The sequence below is a fragment of the Elgaria multicarinata genome, chromosome 8 (genome assembly GCF_023053635.1).
Source record: "Elgaria multicarinata webbii isolate HBS135686 ecotype San Diego chromosome 8, rElgMul1.1.pri, whole genome shotgun sequence".
Lineage (NCBI taxonomy): Eukaryota > Metazoa > Chordata > Lepidosauria > Squamata > Anguidae > Elgaria > Elgaria multicarinata.
Genome location: NC_086178.1, coordinates 102,353,007 through 102,370,817, shown reverse-complemented (window position 1 = coordinate 102,370,817; position 17,811 = coordinate 102,353,007). Strand labels below are relative to the sequence as shown.

Here is a 17,811-nt window from a genome sequence, read left to right as displayed (position 1 = left end):
AAATAAATAAATAATAATAATAATAATAATAATAACATTTCTCCTACACAAAATATAAAAGTAACATATTTTATTGCGAACTGTAATCATTGTGCGTTTCTTTCTATCAATGCGTTTGTATTTTCATCTGATATCTGAGCACCATAACCTCAAATCTGAGATTAAAATAATAAAAATAATCACGCTGGGGCAACGTCAGACCACGTGACCTCAGTAAATGCAATCACGGGGGCCTGCATGATTTGGATGGGGGCCATAGTGATCTTTGCCCAATTCAAATTGCCCTCCTAGAACTGTTACTTGTTCCACAGTATGAACCGAAACATACCTCAAGTTTACCCCCATGAGGCAAATAGCAGCTGGAAGCAATTCAGAAAAGGGAAATAACACAGGAATTGTGTTTTAAATGGCCCTCCCTCAGCCCCTTTCAGCTACATTCGCCATTTTAAAAAACATGGGTTATCAAATTATGGATCTCCCCAATCCCTTCTGTAGTTTGGTCCTCAGGTCAGAGTGCAACTTATTCAATGCAGCACATGCACAGAGAACATGCGGTGACTGCTTGGGTAAGCAGGATGTGGTACTGAGTGAAGATACCAGATTCCTAACAAGCTTTATTTCTTTTTCTTAGAAAAGCAAGTTTCTAGCCCTTGTGGCTATGAAAATATCCCTGAAGGTATGAGTGTACATGGATGAAACTCAAAGCCAGAAAGGTGGCTGAATAAGACTTTCATTGCCTTGCTCCTTCTAACATTGACTAGTTAAAACAGAATATAGTAAGCAAAAATTAAATATTACACAAAACCCTTATTGCATAGTAAGTTATACAAAATAAAGACATGTATATTTGCTTAGTTTGTATAATATACAGTTGCAGAGTTCATTTTTTTGTTGCAGAACTTGTTTTGTTTGGCTGCATAATATTAGGTTATTATTATGGTTAGACCATGTTTCCTGTTGCAGACACTATGGTAGATAGGTGAACACGATTTCCTCATCAAAAACCCATGTCAACACTCTTCAAATGAACACATCAACAGACAAATGTGGAGAAAAATGTTCATTGGGTTTATTATTTTCCATTACAAAAAAAAAAATCATGTACACATCATACTGATTCTTCACCGCCCCAATCAAAAAATATAACAAATGCACAACTTGCAAGTTTAAAGAATTAATGATATATTTTAACCTGCTATAAATTATTATATACACTCATGGGTGACCATAATTGCATGTTTTGTCACTGAGGAATTTTAGATGGGGATTGGTCTAGAGAGAAAAGCACTGTACCACACAGCTGACTGAAATGGCACTTTTCCATCTAATGGATGATTGGCCCATCAGCTCTTTCAGTATTTAGGGTGCAACACAAAGCAGTTCTCTCTTACTAATAAAACTAGAGAGGACATCACATAGCTGAGAAGCAAGAGACTGAGCAGTTACACAAGAAATTAAGATGTAGGGAAAAATATAGAATTGACCTAGAATTATCCCTTTTGGCTTTGATGAAGCATCCTGGACAGTTTAGTTTTCTCTTTAATTAGGAAGCTGCTGGGACCACAAGGCTCTTATTAACCTTTTAACCCTGTACTATTTTACTTTAAAGCTAGAGAAAAATACAGTATTGTGCTGTATTCAACATTAAGCCACAAGGTTTTCTCAAGACATCTTTCCCTCTAACTACCCTAGAATTGGTTACAGCAAAGTTTCTACTGCTGAATAATCTTTATTGTTATCTCCTGGCAAGGCCACAGCAAGCAACAAGAACCTTATATTTTTATTTCCTTTCTTTTTTCGGAGCACTTTCCCATAAAGGACAAAATTAAGCAGGAATGTTTCCTATGTCCCACTGAAACAATAGGGAGCCTTAAAAGTGTACAACGGCAGCCTTGCACAACTCCCACTTGTTCCAGTGGAGCTGGTCTTGGTAGAAATTTCCCCTAGATTGTGCCATAATTCTTGGAGCATTTATCAAATCCCAGTTCGATGAAATTGACCATAGTTACCAACACATGCTTTATATGGGTTTTATATTATATAATGAAATCCCAGATATAATACTCACTGTACATTAAATATATAGATATATTTCTCCACCTAAATCCCAGCAACAAAGAACCTTGTGCAATTTTAAACCATTTTAAAATTAAAAAAAGCTGTTTAACCATTTCATGAATATATGGCCCTCGCTAAGAAATAACATACAGGGTCTGTTCAGAAGACACCTTAAACCATGGCTTTACCCATGGTGGTTAAGCCAGAAAACCAGGTCGTGTTCAGAAGACACCTTAAACCATGGCTTTAACCATGGCTAATAAGACTTTTTGCTTTATTCACTGTGGTTAAAGCTGTGGTTTAAGGTGTCTTCTGAACACAGCCTGGCTTTCTGGCTTAACCACCATGGTTAAAGCTATGGTTTAAGATGTCTTCTGAATGGGGCCAATAAGTCCCCCTTTACTTTCTCTAAATTTCATCTTGGTTATTTTTGTAGCCCAGATCCATCATACCTTTCCTTTTGCTGTTGTTCCCCAACCATGCTCCCATTCAAAAGGAGGAGCCCTGGATATTCCTTTCATTATCGTTTCTAAGACATCTTTGCCTATTTTACATCTTTCACTAAACTGAAACAGAAGTGAGGCTGTTTGTACAGCTAAAATTGTCTAAGGAGCCACAGCAGCCTCAGGAGGAAATGGAACTGTATGCCCACTACCACAGATATTAAAAGGCTTTCTACCCATATCAGTCTCATAAATTATACCGCTGGCATGCTAAGTGGTTTATATAGGAATCTCTCTCTCTCTCTCTCTCTGATTATCTCTATAATTGCTTTTTTTAAAAAGGGTAGACATGTATAAATCTGCTTTTTTCAAATATAACCATAAAGAATATAGAGTAAAAACTCAACCCTGAACCTGGGGAAAAAAGTGTGTTACCCAAACATTTTGTTCTATGTGTGATGATTTGGGTGTACATTCTATATCGGCAAGAAAACCTGTTTCTTTTCAACATTGGTCTTCAGGTAACATAAAACAAATGCAATATTTATATTCATGGATGTTAAATTAAGCTATACCATATGCTACATTTAACAATTCAACTTATATTCTACAAAGAAAAGAAGGATATTCACTCTGCAAATTTTCATTCTAGTCATCGAAACATATTCCTCTCTCGTCATCAGTGGAATCTGCATAGGATTCTACTGTACTGTATATGAAAGGGTAGAGTTTGACTTCTGGTCTTGGAGTAGAGCAACACCTGCATTCCTCATTGTAATATCTGAGCAACAGCCTGTAAACATCTCCTTGAAAATGAAAATAGAAAAAAAAAAGTCAGTAATTTTGAACTAGAAATTTAGCCAGGCTTACATGAATGAATACAGAGTCTTTCTTGACATTAGATGATAAATGGATCCATTACTCATAAGGAAAAAAGGTTTCACGAAGAGAACTCGAATTTTAAGTGAGACTTTTTTAAATACTTTATATGTAAAGGGCATGTATATACTATTAGTAATTATAGGGAAATGGCACTAAGGGGTGACATTTTGCTGTAATTCTTCTGGAGTTACATGTTCTTATAAAAATGTCCCACATGGTGAGTTTGACACAACTATCTGAAGCTTAACTGCTTAACAGTATGTTTCTAAGAAGTGGGATATGTTCCTAAATTGCATGAATTATGGAATTATGATTATAGATGCTATCGTTTTATTGTTTCCTGGTCTAACTGTTAGATGCTGTGTGAAAACAGCACGCCTACAGTTATCCGAGCTTGCTTATTTAATTTTTATACCGCCCAATAGCCGAAGCTACTGTCCAGGCCTAACTACACAAAAACTATGTTTTTATTTTGTACTTGTATATGTTATTAAACTTTACCAAAGAATGAATGCTGGTAACCTACAACACTTCAGTACATAAAAGCATTGTCCCATTAACAATGCACTGTTTATTTGGGTAGGCAGAACATTAAAAAAAAATCAATTTGCTAATATAAAATTATATTTGAATAGTACCTTTATATATTAAAAAGGAGCAATTTTCTAGCCATTAAATGCACAATGCAGCCTGAATCTCAGAAGCCAAATGAATTCCTAACTAAAGATTCCTCATGGTCAGTGTGGAATTTCAGTGCCCTGGAGAGTCCATAACCCCATAACTAGCTGACACAGAACAAATTATGTAAAGAGAAACCATGGAAATCTGTATGGTTTATAGAGCTAGCATGTTTCATTTTATTATCCATTTTTATTGCTCATTTTATTCATACTTTTATTGTCACAGAAAGTGTGTTACCTTGGCACCTATTTCTTTTCAAGCACAGAGTTGCCATGCACAAAGATTACCTTATGAGAATGGATACAATCTAATAGTGTGTTTTGAGGGATATTTAAACAACCCCAAAATTCCCCATTTTGTAAAGTGTTTGTCTAGGATTGAATTGTAAACACCACAGCTCAGCTTTTCCATTTGCCCAAGATGTTTTCCTTGATTTAGGGCAGTACTATAATAGCGACCATGACCCTGCTTTGTTTATCATCATTCAAGCATCCAGAGAGAAAGGGATTAGCTAATGCTTACCAACGGTTTGTCCTTTCTCAATTAGGAAAGTGTGCATGCTGTAAATGTCTCTCATCAGCTCAGCATCTCCAAAGGTGAAATAAACAACATCTCGCCCAGCCTCTGCAGCTGCCAAGATTTGTATTAGGGCTGAATGAAGTAAATTCACACAAGAGAAAACAACAACAGGTAAATACAGAATAATGAAGTTTACCAGGAAACAGCAGACATTTTTTTTTCATCTGCAGCTCCCAAAGGTGTTTTACAAAAGGCTAGCAGGAACTTCTTTACTTGCTCTTCACATGTTCTAAGGAGCAAATAAATCTCAAACCAATAAGAAGATGCTGTCATGTTCATTTCACAATGTCTAAGGATGGGGAATCTCAGGCCTGGGGGCCAAATGCAGCCCACCCAGGGTTCCCCAGTGTCCACATCTTCTTCCCTCGACCTTCCTCAATTTCCCCCAACCATTGATTGGTGGTTTTCTGCCTGCTGTACAGCTTCCCCCCTCCCCTTTTCACATGTGCAGATAATTTTTGTATTTGTGGCCTCGCCCATTTTGACTTTAGCGCCACCCAGCACTGGATGTGGCCTCCAAAAGCTTCTATGAAATTGAATTCTTGAAATGAAAAGAGTTTCCCCACCCCTGGTCTAGGCTTGATTTGATGAGGCCAAAGACTGCTGAACTAGATGCCAATTTGTAACTTAATGTGCTCCCATAGCCCTCTGCCAAGGAACGATATTGCACCATAGTTTCCCTATATATCCAGACTACCAAACAGGCAAATTAAGCAACTGGGTGAGTTTAGAAGCTCTTCCCTCCCTACTCACAGTAACTAAATGAAAATTTAAAAAAGCGTTAAACAAACACCCCAGCATCTCCCAGTAACCAATTCCAAGTAAACAAACCCTATAACAGCAATAATAATAATAATAATAATAATAATAATAATAATAATAATAACAATAATAGTAACAACAACAACAGTTATGAAGGTAGGAAGCCACCACGGTGTGGAGGCTTCTCAGTGTATTGCACAGAGTGCTATATGTACGACTGTCTGCCTGCTGGACCGAAGTCACGGGTGTGTGCGTGGTGCAATGAGCTTCTGGCTTCCAGGGAATAAGTTCATTCCCTTGAGGCCAAGGTTGCTGACCTGGAGAAGCTAAGAGACGCAGAGAGGTTGGCAGACAAGAGAAAACGAAACCCCTCTTCTTCCTGCAGCAATGCAGCTTCTCAGAGCAGCTCCTTTATTTGCAGGCTGATAATGTATTAAAGTAAAATGGCATGAAGGAAAGATGGCTCATTTTGCACCCAATGTCATGGGACAAACAGTTACGGCTTTCTTTAATCCTAGTCTTACTATTGCACGGTTTCCCGATTTTAAATATATACTTTGAACAAAGAATATATTACCTTGGCCTTTAATTCCCTAGCTTCATGGAAGAATTTATGAAAATAAAGGGTCACCTTGCACAGTTTAATTACAAGGATTCCAGTTAATGTTGGCAGTGCTTCAACTGGGAAACTTACGAAAGAAATGGTGGGCTAAAGGTTGCTATTGCATTTTTTGTTTCTACACATTTTCCACTTGCAAACCTTATAAGTGAATGTTATCTGCTTTCTGATCACCAAACAGAAAATGGCAGATTTTACTTTTTTGTTGTTAATCAAGGCATTTGTGGGCAGGGAGGGGGAAGAAAGATGCTCCACGTGCCTGGGGCACGTGAACAGCTTTAAGCGTGGGTGGGGCACGCCTATCATGGCATGCTCCCCATGCTCCCTGGCCTCTTTCACTTTCCGGCTCCCAGCCTCCCACCCAATAACTAGTATGGGATTAGCTGGTTGCTCCCTTTTACCTGCCACGGATTGGCTCTGGTGTACAGGTTTTTTGCCTACTCCAGGCTGGTATTAAATTTAGTCGAGGGTGGGCAAATAGGTTGTTTGGAATGGGCAGGGTTGTGCAGGAATCTTAGGACATGGGAAGAGGTTTGATGACCACTCGTTGGCATCTTATGGTGATTGGCAAGTTCTGAGGCCTGATCCTCGAGGGCTGTGCGCCTCCCGACTCAGGATATATGTCTTGCCTTTGGGGTCATCTCTGTCTCACCTTCTTGGAGTCCTGCAGCACTGGGCAGGGGTGCCACGGGGTCTCCCCACCCCTAACCACACAAGTGTAGCTCAAGAAAGGAGCTGGGCTTTACCCGACTCCTGGCTTGGCTAAGTGGCTTGCCTTTAATGCAGGCTAGTTGCCTGGAGAAAGGATTAATTAGACACCCGCACCCTCACATGCAGACCCAGGGAGGGGTGAATTACCCAATTAAATAAAGAGGCTCTAGTTATCCCAAGCTCTGCTGTCTGTGTCGTCATTTCTGAGCTTCCTTCTCTGTCTGCAATTGCAGAATGGGCAAAACAAGGTTAGGGAATGCTCTGAATACACAGGTGCTAACATTTCAGCTAGTTCAACTACTTTGGGCTAGCTTCAGCTTTGTGAAATTTATTTCTAAATAACTTAAACACTCTCACGTAATCATAATGGACTAACTGTGGTCTGATTCATACCACAGCCTATAAATGAGGCTCCATATGTACTGAAGTCTTCGAATGTCTGTAGAAATGAATGGCTTGGACAGCTACTCTGGCTGATCAGCCCTCTTGCCCCTGCCCCATCATGGAGTGGTGCTTTACTGCTGCTTATCCACTCACCTACAAGCAGCCCTTCACATTTTCTGGCACAGAACAAGGAAGCCAATCTCAGAGATTTCCCCTCCTTGCTCATCTTACTCTCAGCTGCTCTAGCCTCCAGCTGGAAGAGCAGCAGAAAGCAGCAAGTGACCGAGAGAACAAGGAAGGAAAACAGTGGGGAGCAACTTATTTGTTTTAACTTCTTTACAACTTTCTAACATTTAGCTAACTATATTAACATTTACCTTTCAATCTTGAATCGCCTCCAAAGGCACCACATCCCCAGTTTCCTGTAGCTACTGCTGAAAGGTGATGCGGTGGGACACCAGGTCGAGAGAAACCACAGTAAGCCTAAAGATAGAAAATCAGCTCATACCACTTTGTAATTTGGGTTTATCAGGCATGTGTGCAGTTTTAGTAACACCACAAAGAACTTTAGCTAATGGACCACTGCAAAGCATTGTGTATAACAATTAAATCTGCATGTGCATTTTCTTTATATCTGTCTTATGGCTGCCACAATTTCCCCTAGTACCTATCTAATCCCTAGGCCTTATCTTTCATCCATTCCCACAAGTCCCAAACTTTCTTGCCTCCAGTCCTTGCCCAAAAGTTCTATAATGATTTAAAAATCTGGATCTCAAAAGCAGAAAATGTTATGTATAACCAGCCTTAAGTAAACTCAATTCATTCAGAATCCTTTGTTTGGAAGATTGGAGTTTCCTCAGCACACAATTTCAGTTGTTTTAACGCTTAATATACACATCCCTATTTGTGGCCCACAGGGAGGGATTTTCTTCTCTGATCTACTAAATGTTATAGGGAAAGGATGTTAAGGTCACAGTCATCAATCCTTTGCTCCAGAACTGTTTTGGTGACATATGAAAATTATATTATTTTTATTCATTTTAGTTATTTACAAGATTTATATACTGCTCCACATCTAAACTGATTCAAGAATGGTGGACAATAAAAGGTAAAAAGAATAAAACACCATATTAAAAGTTGGGTGTTTTTTTTAGCAGAATACCAATAAAAACCATAGCTAGTCAATCAAGGAAGCCTTCGTGAAATAAATGTATTTTCAGCAGGCATAGAAAGGATGACACCGATATACATATATACAAGTGTCTGAAATCACATTGACTTGGATGGATTTATAGATCTGTTTCTTCAATCCCCATGGGGGTTGTACATTCTGACCAATATTCATTTTCATTTGGCAGTCCACTATTATTTATATTTAGTGACTGAGAGCTTATTCACAACATCACAAATTATAAGAATCCCATTAGACATATGTGGCTTACAAAAAAATCAAGAATGTTTGATGTGAGACAACAGTCAAGGTTTATGAGAAATTATGCTATCCAGAAACCCTTTGCTCCAGCTGTGGGGAAAATAAGCTTGTCTTGGAGAGACTTCTGGAGCTTCATTAACATATCAGCTTGACTCTTATCTTGTTTATCTTTAGAGAACACGTTCCTGAAAAAGGCTTAGGAGGAAACATAAAGCAACTCTCATCACCATGCCAGAACCAGCCAGAAGAACGAGGCAGGCTGCCAGCATAAATGAGCTACCTGCACTTGCTATGAACAGTATGAACAGAATTAGATGTTACAAGAATTAGATGTCACTTTCTCCCCATTTCTTGATATAAAGCACATGGCATGATGCTGTCGCACTGATAATTTCCTAGATGCTGAGAGCCAATGAGGTGAGGCGGAAGCAATGAATGCACAGCACAGTGACTACATCACACAATGGGGCTATTCACATGTAATGGTGGCAAGTTGTCACATTCCACAGCCTTTTTGAATAGTCAACCCCTGAAAGGACCAACTGGAGGTTGCTACATGACATCCAAACCCAGACACAGTAGGTTAATTGTAGGTTAACTATGTGTTCTTTAGCCCACAATTAACCTATAGTGTCCAGGCTTGAAAATCATGTATCAACCCCCGGGGGTTGAATATTCAAAATGGTTGTGGAATGTGCCCAGCATGTGTCATGGTAAACTGTGGGTTAATTAACCCACGAAACACACCACCTACAGGCAAGACAAAGGTATCAGCAGGCTCAACTTTGCAGAGGTACAACCATGGCATGGGGGTGGTGGGGAAGGATCCCAAAAGCAGGCCACCTATGGAAGTTTCACTTAGTGCGTGACACTCTGTTCACCTTGCGTCGACTAAAGTCAGGACATTTCGTATGGCTGCACCAAGCTCATGGAACTCTCTACTATTAACTAAGCACCATCATTATTGAGTTTATGTTGCTTACTCTAAATATTTCTTTTCACGCAAGCCTTCCCTGAACTATGACCCAGCCCATATATGCTTACCATTGTTTTTTAAGACTAGTTTTATTTATTTATTACATTTTTATACCGCCCAATAGCCGAAGCTCTCTGGGCGGTTCACAAAAATTAAAACCATGAAGAGCATAAAAACAACCGACAAATTTAAAACACAAATACAAAATACAATATAGAAAGCACAACCAGAATAAAACCACACAACAAAAATTAATATAAGTTAAAATATGAGATTAAAACAGCAAAGTTTAAATTTAAGTTAAATTAGGTGTTAAAATACTGGGAAAATAAAAAGGTCTTCAGCTGGTGAACAATGTAGGTGCCAAGCGAACCTCTCTGGGGAGCTCGTTCCACAACCGGGGTGCCACAGCAGAGAAAGCCCTCCTCCTAGTAGCCACTGATGTTGCCTTATCTGCCTTATATTGGATTTGTTTGCTGCAGAGAACAACCCACTGCTTATGGATTGAGCGGTATATAAATCTATTCAAATAATGGAATGGAAAATAACAGAATGTTGAGATAAAATACAACAACCTGACAACAGTGGGAGGAGTAATAGAATGGAGTGGCTGGCAAGGAGAAGGAAAGGAGAGAGAGAGAGAGATGGTAAACAGAACCATCTCATTGACTGGACAGGTTATTCTCCGGTTCATACTGAGAAGTTATAATGGAGAAATCAAATTTGATGTAGTTTGCATTAAACACAAGTGTGTCCATACCATGCGGTCCTCAAGTAAAACCCTAACATGGAGGAAATATAATCAAAACAGAGAAAAAAACACAGAATGGTTGAAACCCTGAACAGAAGAACTCCACGCTGCAATTTTCTGATGCAGGGCTGCACTTGTTCCCTCTATTTCCAGTGTGTAGAGGTGAGTACTGCTACTTCTGTAGACCACAGCACCATAGGGAGCCCTGAGGTTTGCAGAAGTACAAAAAGCATTTAGAAAAAAACCTAAGGGGGCAGACCCAAAACCAGCCCAATGACGGCTGACCATTTTCAGTCACAATATGCTGACTATTGGGAGGAGAGCAGAAAACTAAGTGGGAAGGGAAATGGAATATCTTGGAAGAGGGCATCCAGACTGAAACACTGAACAATGCACTATATGCTACAACATTTTGTCGCAAGGCCCTTTTGCACTATGTGATACTAAGCGAGAGTAATACCAAGGGAGGGAACCAGGGACAGGGCTGACAATGGTTAGGTTATGATTTCATTGAGCAAACGACTGTAAAACCTTGTTGAATAAGCCCTGAGGAAGGATGTTTTTTGTCCGAAATGTGTAGGCACCTTCATTAAACCTTTTTCATACCAATAATATTTTGCAAAGATTATCCTTGGTTCCGCCCCTGCCTTCGGCTTGTTTTTCCACTCCCTCACGGGGTTTCCCTTCTCTTCCTGCACCTAACATTTGTGCAAACAAACTCCACAAACTGCATTAAATTTTGCTACATGACAGGAGCAATAGCAAGTACTTATACACTAGCAACATCCTAAAAGGAATATGCCCAGAGATTCTTAGTCTGTAGCGATATAGTTCACAATTTCCTCATAAATCTAAGTTTACTTTAGTTAATGAAATGTAAAATGTCACTTGCTTCATGTACAATCTACAACTCAAAACCAGACTGCTAGCCAAAGAAGAAAAATTCTATACAGCAGAAAAATGTATAAAATCTATCCTAATGTACAATTTGCATCTTTCCTATCAATGTGATTGAATACATGAAGTCCGATGTCAGATGCTTGAAGTAGGTGATTTAGTTTTCCAATTAAGCTGTCAGTGAAGTTTACTAATTTTATTTACTGTCTTTTGCAGAGCTTATTTTATTGCCATCCTTGATGGTACCTGATGTTACTTTCAATATGAAGCACTAGCTTTTACTTTCTTTTAAAAAACGAATTTAGTATTAATCATGCTACGCCATTTTTGAAACCATAATATTAAGTGTGTGTGTGTGTGTATCTTTCTTAGATGGAAAATTAAGAAAAGCCTGTCATGCTAAATTGAATATGCTTAAGCACATACAGTAGGATCAGATGGTTTAAATCGTGCAGGATTATTAGGTATATTCATATGCCAGAAACGAAGATGCATTACAAATGATAGAAATGGGTATCTTCTCTATTTGCTTTATAGTTGTTGATGCTACAACTGCCCCAAAGAACTCTCCATGGTTTTACATGGGACACCAATGCTGTAGTTTATTGTTCTGCATGGATTTACTCTGTTGCATGCTATTAAAAACTCTTAGGTTGATTTGAGCTAAAGCCCTGTAAATGCACTTTCAACTCAAGTTCTATTATTTATCTAGAAGACATTTAAATGGTATGCTGTTATAGCGGATTCAGACAACCTACTTTTCTCAGACATGAAAGGACTTCTACAACCAGTTAGTGTAGGATACTGGTGGAAACACATTGTCTGTATTCCACGGACTCTACAAATTTAGCAAGCTACATTTTTGAAGTTTCGTTAAAGTACTAGCTTTCAACTGCTGGGTCAAGTCCCACAAGTGAGGCATACACAAATTTATGGTTACTTGAGTGACACCACCATTTTCTTCCTCCTTTAGGGTTTTTTTTTTTAAAAAAAGAAAAGATAAACCCAGTTTGCATGTCACAACAACCCAAATTTTTCTTTTGAAACCCCTGCTCCTTCTGGAAATGAGCATTTTCATCCATGTCAGCACTTGACCCCAAAAGTGCGAAATTGTGGCCATGTGTGGACATGGACTGCATGCACACAGCCCCTACTACCCCTTGAATTCACTCCTTAGTGGAAGGAAAATTTATTTCTCATTGAAAAACTAACAAAACAAGAATCAACCACCCTTCAACATTAGCTGCTACCTTTAATGAATCTAAGCAGGATTTAGTCTAAAAACTAGGAAGCTCATCTAGAGTTAACTAACCATAACAACAAATGGCAGAAGGTACTGGTAAATATAATTGCTTTGCAACCATTTTTGTGAACACTTGGATTAAGCTTCAAAAATAAAACTATGAGTCCATTTTTTCTAAATGAAAGGAGGTATTCCACGAGTGAATCACTTCCCAGCCAGACTTAGACTGGCTAGCTTCGATTTTAATCTTACTGTTGAAAATATGAATAACACCTTGTATGAACTGACACTGCAATTAAGCAGAAAGTCTCCCTTCAGGGAGTTGTTGACACTGCAAAAATTATTGGACAGCACAACTCAAACACTAATGAAATGGCTACAAATAAATGATGGGTTTTAGGCTGCAGATGGATTAAGGAGTTACTGGCCTTGTTGAGCTCTCTTCTAATTTTCTCAGGAGCAAACTGATCAAGGAAACGTCTGAAATGAAATGCATCTATGGCCACAATTTCCGTGCAGCGCCTCTGCCATTCATCCCTATATGGGGGGGGGGGGGGAGAGAGAAAAAGAGTGAGGAGGTCAGTAAAATTAACTGTGATAATATTGGTCATATAAGCAAGATTGAAAATGAGATCATCTCTCAAGGGCTTCACCAGTGGTGAAAAGCACAGAAATAATGTCAGGGAAAGGCAATGCTATCATAGATCATGGGTGAAGTCCTTTTGGGATGGGTGGGCAGGAACTGATGCGGGAAGAGACATGAAGTTTCCCCACAGATTTAGAAATGCATTAGTTATACTGTGAGAATGTCAGAGCTCAAATATTAAATAACAGACAGGGTATGTCGTCAATTATTTGTCAAGATTGTCTGGATGGCCAAGAAAAATATAAAATTATATTTTCTGTATGATTACAATAATGTGAATGTAACATACATGTTTCAAGAATAGACTTTCCTCTTGGCCTTTATTCACCCTATATTGAAATTGCAATCCTCAACCAGGTGGTACAAGGAAAGAAACTCACTAAGCTTTTGCCCTGTATATCTTACAATTCTTTTCACATTCTGGGTTATCACATAATGGGGCTCTTTGCATGACACAACCACATGCGACTACCATGCTGAATGCACAACCTCCAGTTGAGGGTTGTTGTGTCATGCAAACGCAACAAGCATGGGTTATGTGAAGGTTAAACAACCCTCACATAACCCATGGTCTGTTTTACTATTGTTTGGCACGACAAGCCCCAAGAAGCTCTGAGTGGGGGGTTGCATATTCATCCTGGTGTCCAATGGGTGCCTTGGCTTGTTATGGGTTAAATAAGTCATGATGAGCTGCAGCATGTCATCCGAACCATGTCATTATTTTGTGACACTACTGAATCAGACTACCCCCACCTCAACATCTAAGGTCCTCCTCCAGGTGCCTACTCCGAGGGAAACTCGGAGGATGGCAACAAGGGAGAGGGCCTTCTCTGTGGTGGCCCCCCAATTATGGAATGATCACCCCGATGAGGCCCTGCTGGCGCCAACATTGTTATCTTTACAGTGCCAGGTCAAGCCTTTGCTTTTCTCCCAGGCATTTAACAGCATATGTTGAGTTTTAACGGACTTCAGAACTGTCTTTGGCCTGGCTGAGAGTTTAAAAATTGTTTTAAATGTTAGCTATTTTTAGGTTTTTTAATTTTGTATATTGGTTTTAAATGTTCAGTCTTTTAACCTTTGTAAACCACCCAGAGAGCTTCGACTATGGGGTGGTATATAGATGATGATAATGATGATGATGATGATGATGATGATAATAATAACAATGTTGTTTCAGAATTGCATTTAGAGAACTAACTGTGGAAGACATCACGGAACCAGTTCAAGTGGGAATTAAGACTTTTGTGCAAGTAGCAGGATCAAATCTTTTTGATGTGTCTTAAGACTAAAAAGTCAGAAAAAATGTTACCACAGTGCATAAAAACTAAATTATGCCAAGCGAAGGCTACTTCTCATCTTGCTTTTGAAAGACATGGTGGCACTCATGGTAATCACATTCATGACTACATTATACTGGTATATATACCACCTCTGCCTGTCTGAGAAAGTTGATAATTCCAGAACTGCTCTAGATTCTTTTTTCACGTGTCCACCTTCTCTCAGAAGTAGGCCATATGCATGTTTTCATGGCTCTTCAGGCACACATCAGATGTGTCTTGAAAGTTACCTAAGTATTTCCAAAGTAAGGTGGAAACATGGCTCTAAGAGGCCTGAGCTCTTTTACACAAACACTTGGAATTGGAACCTAAAACTTAATGTATGAAGAAGCAATAGAAAATAGTGAACTCAGCTGGTGAGTGCTGACAGAACTGTAACCAAAACAGAGCCACTGAGAAATAAGAGGGAGCTACCAGCATCCTTGGGTTTGCAGAAGTACATCTATGTGCGTGTGCGTTTGTGTGTGTGTGTTTTGAAAACGAAGGGGTCAGCACACATAAAAGAATACCGACAAAGTCTTGAGCATGCTCAGTAACTACAGAATGTACAGTGAAAGATAGGTGTAGGGCAGAAGAGTTGAATGCCCTGCTTGGAGGGAATGGTTGGCTGAACAAGAACACTCCTTTTAGAAGGAAGGTTCCACTGCAAAATTTTATTGCAGTTCCCACTTGCATTATAATAATGTCATTCCCAGTGAGCTTGCAGCAAGGTACAGAACCAAGGACCCAGTATCATGTTTCACTGGTGGAAATGTCCAAGGCATTCATTTTCAAGAACATTACCTGGGTGTTTCATCTTCATGGCTCCTGGCCCACCGATATGTTTCTGCATAGCCAGTATATTCACTATATTGCTCTGCACCTGAAATAAATTACACGTTGCATAATACAAGGCATTTTCAGCTGAGTATTTTTGTGTGTGTGTGCTCTGTAGAAACGTTCCCCTTCTGAACACCTGTGCCAGTTTCATTAGTGCTAATAGAATGGTGGAGGGGGGTGGGAGAGGAATGTCATCTGAATAAGCAAAAATAAGGGAGATGGAATCCAGAAAAGCCAAATGCACAAGACTGGAGAAAGCTGTGCAAAACAGCCCCCCCCCCCCCACACACACAGGAAAGGGTGCGTGTCTGAAGTGTTGAAGAAGTTGTCAAGCTCTATTACCAACCATGTTCCTCTGTCTCATCCTAACAAAGCTCTTATCTTACTGGTATTGTGAATGTATACTGAAAACAAAGTCTAAATGCTGTACACATGGGAAATGAGCTTGTCAAGATCCAAAGTGAATAAAAGAAGCCTGCACAATTCTACTGTGTGTGTGTGTGGGGGGGGGGGAACGACGTGAGGAAAGTGTTTGGTTAGCATTATTGTAATTCGCTGGCTGCCTTTCCGAAACAGAAGGAAGTTGTCATGCTTGATTGGTATAGAAGGCCAGCTAAGGTTGCACTGTCTCAGGGCCTGAAACTCTGTGATGAGCGCAGAATAATCAGCTATTCTTTCATACAACCTAGACTAGGAAGCACATTTCCCTCTGATTTAAGAATCGTATAGCAATTTCTAAGCCACATATTATAAAGTTCACCAAAATCAAACTGCTGTAGTTTTTCATATAAAGAGATATTGTAGATATAATCACTAGGATTCTAGGTTGGAAGCTTTTATCAAGCGACATATTTAGGTTTATCTGTGAAATATGAAACCGGCTAGGAGATGGGACAATCGTGCCACTTCTGAAATATTTGGGAAGGAAGGATTGCCCTTTTGTCAGGATAAATAAATTGGCCTTTATTGAAAAATAGTTGTAAATTAATATTAATTATTTCTCTTTTCTCGTTCGATTTAGTATTACTGTACACTTTATGCAGCATGTTTGCAGTGGGAAATATATAAAGTGTGAAAGAGATGAAAGCGTAAAGTGTGAATATTCCAAATCATTTGGTAGGACCAGGTGCGGGGAGATCATTATTTGCAAGGGCTCTCTACCATATGCCCTAATGAGCACTTGGGGATGTATGTCTCCCCTTCACGCTTTATGTGTTTTCTGTGGGAAAACACGGATGTGCCCGTTTTGTTCCGTAGTGCGTAGTAGTTTCAAAGTCTGAGCCCTTTCACAGACAAGGTCCTCTTCCTTTAAATATAATTCCTATTAATTCCCCTAAACCCATGGAATAGTGGAGGCTACAAAAGGAAAATAAATACAAGCCCCCTCTCACTTGCTGAAGGAAACACAAGGGGAAGGGGAGGTCAAGGATAACTCCAGGGGAAAAGTGTATTGCAACTGGGCAGCTTCACTTCACATTCAAATAGGAAAAGGCTTCATGAGGTGATTTGAACCGCTATTGTTATTACTTGCCCTTTGGCAGAAGCTTAACACCCAGCAAGCCATGCAATATATGCTGCTGTTCTTTTTTCCCATTTGATTAAGGTGGCTGCCATTTTTCCTTATCCCAGCCACATAAACTATTCCTTCTCCAAAATTCTTGTTCCTACATTTTCATGCAGGCTCCATAGGGCCCGCAGCTGGCAACGCAACTGGGAAAAGTGAAGAAAAATGCACTGGTCTCAGATGTTCTTAAGGCACACAGGTTTATTGGTGGGATATGAAATAGGATTGGGAAATGGTGGTAGTCTACAAGGGAAAGCTATATAATCAAGCGATATTTCAAGATCTCAAACATCCATGAAAGTTGTGAGCTCCAACTTTTTTTTAATCCATTCATATCAAAGTCCCTTACTGGAACCAGCCTAGATGTTAATAGGCAATGTATTTGCATGGACAATACTATGCCAGAAACAGTACTGCTTCTTAGTATTTTCATAGTATTTTTAGAGGGTTCAAAGCTCTTCACACACATCATCGCAGTAATTTTCACCATAGATCAGTATTACTATTCCCATATTGCTGATAAGGAGCTGAAAGTTAGTGGTTTCTCTAAGGTCACCAAGTGAGTTGAAGGGAGATTTAAACCAGAGACTTCTTGTATCACTGGCTGCTCACACTTGTGTATCCTATGCATGTTTACTCAGAATCAAGTGTTCAAAGGATAGTAGCCTTAGTTACTACACTGCAGAAACTATAAGGGAATTCTCCAGAATAGGAAAAAATCACCTTATAAAGCAGGTGCAATTAAAATGAATGTATGGAATATTGAAAGTGACAAGAGAGCAGTTCTGTGCTGTATATACATTAACAAATGCAGACTTGCGTTTTGTACAGGGGCTTGAAAAAATGTTTAGTTAATAATGAGAAAAGCAAAAAAGGACATGAATAGCTGTTTTGACAGCTCTTTTTAGGGACAGTCTCTCTCCATGGAAACCTTCAGCGGTGAGAAAAGAATATATCGGTAAGGTAAGTTGAATGAATGGGCCTGTTCGCATGATCAAAGTAAGCCACCGTGTGAATTGGCTTATGC

The 17,811-nt window shown here is 39.4% G+C and overlaps 1 protein-coding gene across 2 annotated transcripts in view; it reads right to left on the bottom strand.

The window, feature by feature from the left end:
* Positions 1-1,064: 1,064 nt before the first annotated feature.
* PARG (poly(ADP-ribose) glycohydrolase) overlaps positions 1,065-17,811 on the bottom strand; it is an 88,894-nt gene continuing 72,147 nt past the window's right edge. For both annotated transcript variants that reach the window (XM_063133137.1, XM_063133138.1), the window contains 5 exons: positions 15,185-15,263; positions 12,847-12,955; positions 7,497-7,602; positions 4,587-4,715; positions 1,065-3,307 (listed from right to left, as the gene is read on the bottom strand). In XM_063133137.1, the coding sequence (XP_062989207.1) occupies positions 3,150-3,307; positions 4,587-4,715; positions 7,497-7,602; positions 12,847-12,955; positions 15,185-15,263 (581 nt within the window). In that variant the 3' untranslated portion in view covers positions 1,065-3,149. The remainder of the gene's footprint in view (positions 3,308-4,586; positions 4,716-7,496; positions 7,603-12,846; positions 12,956-15,184; positions 15,264-17,811) is intronic.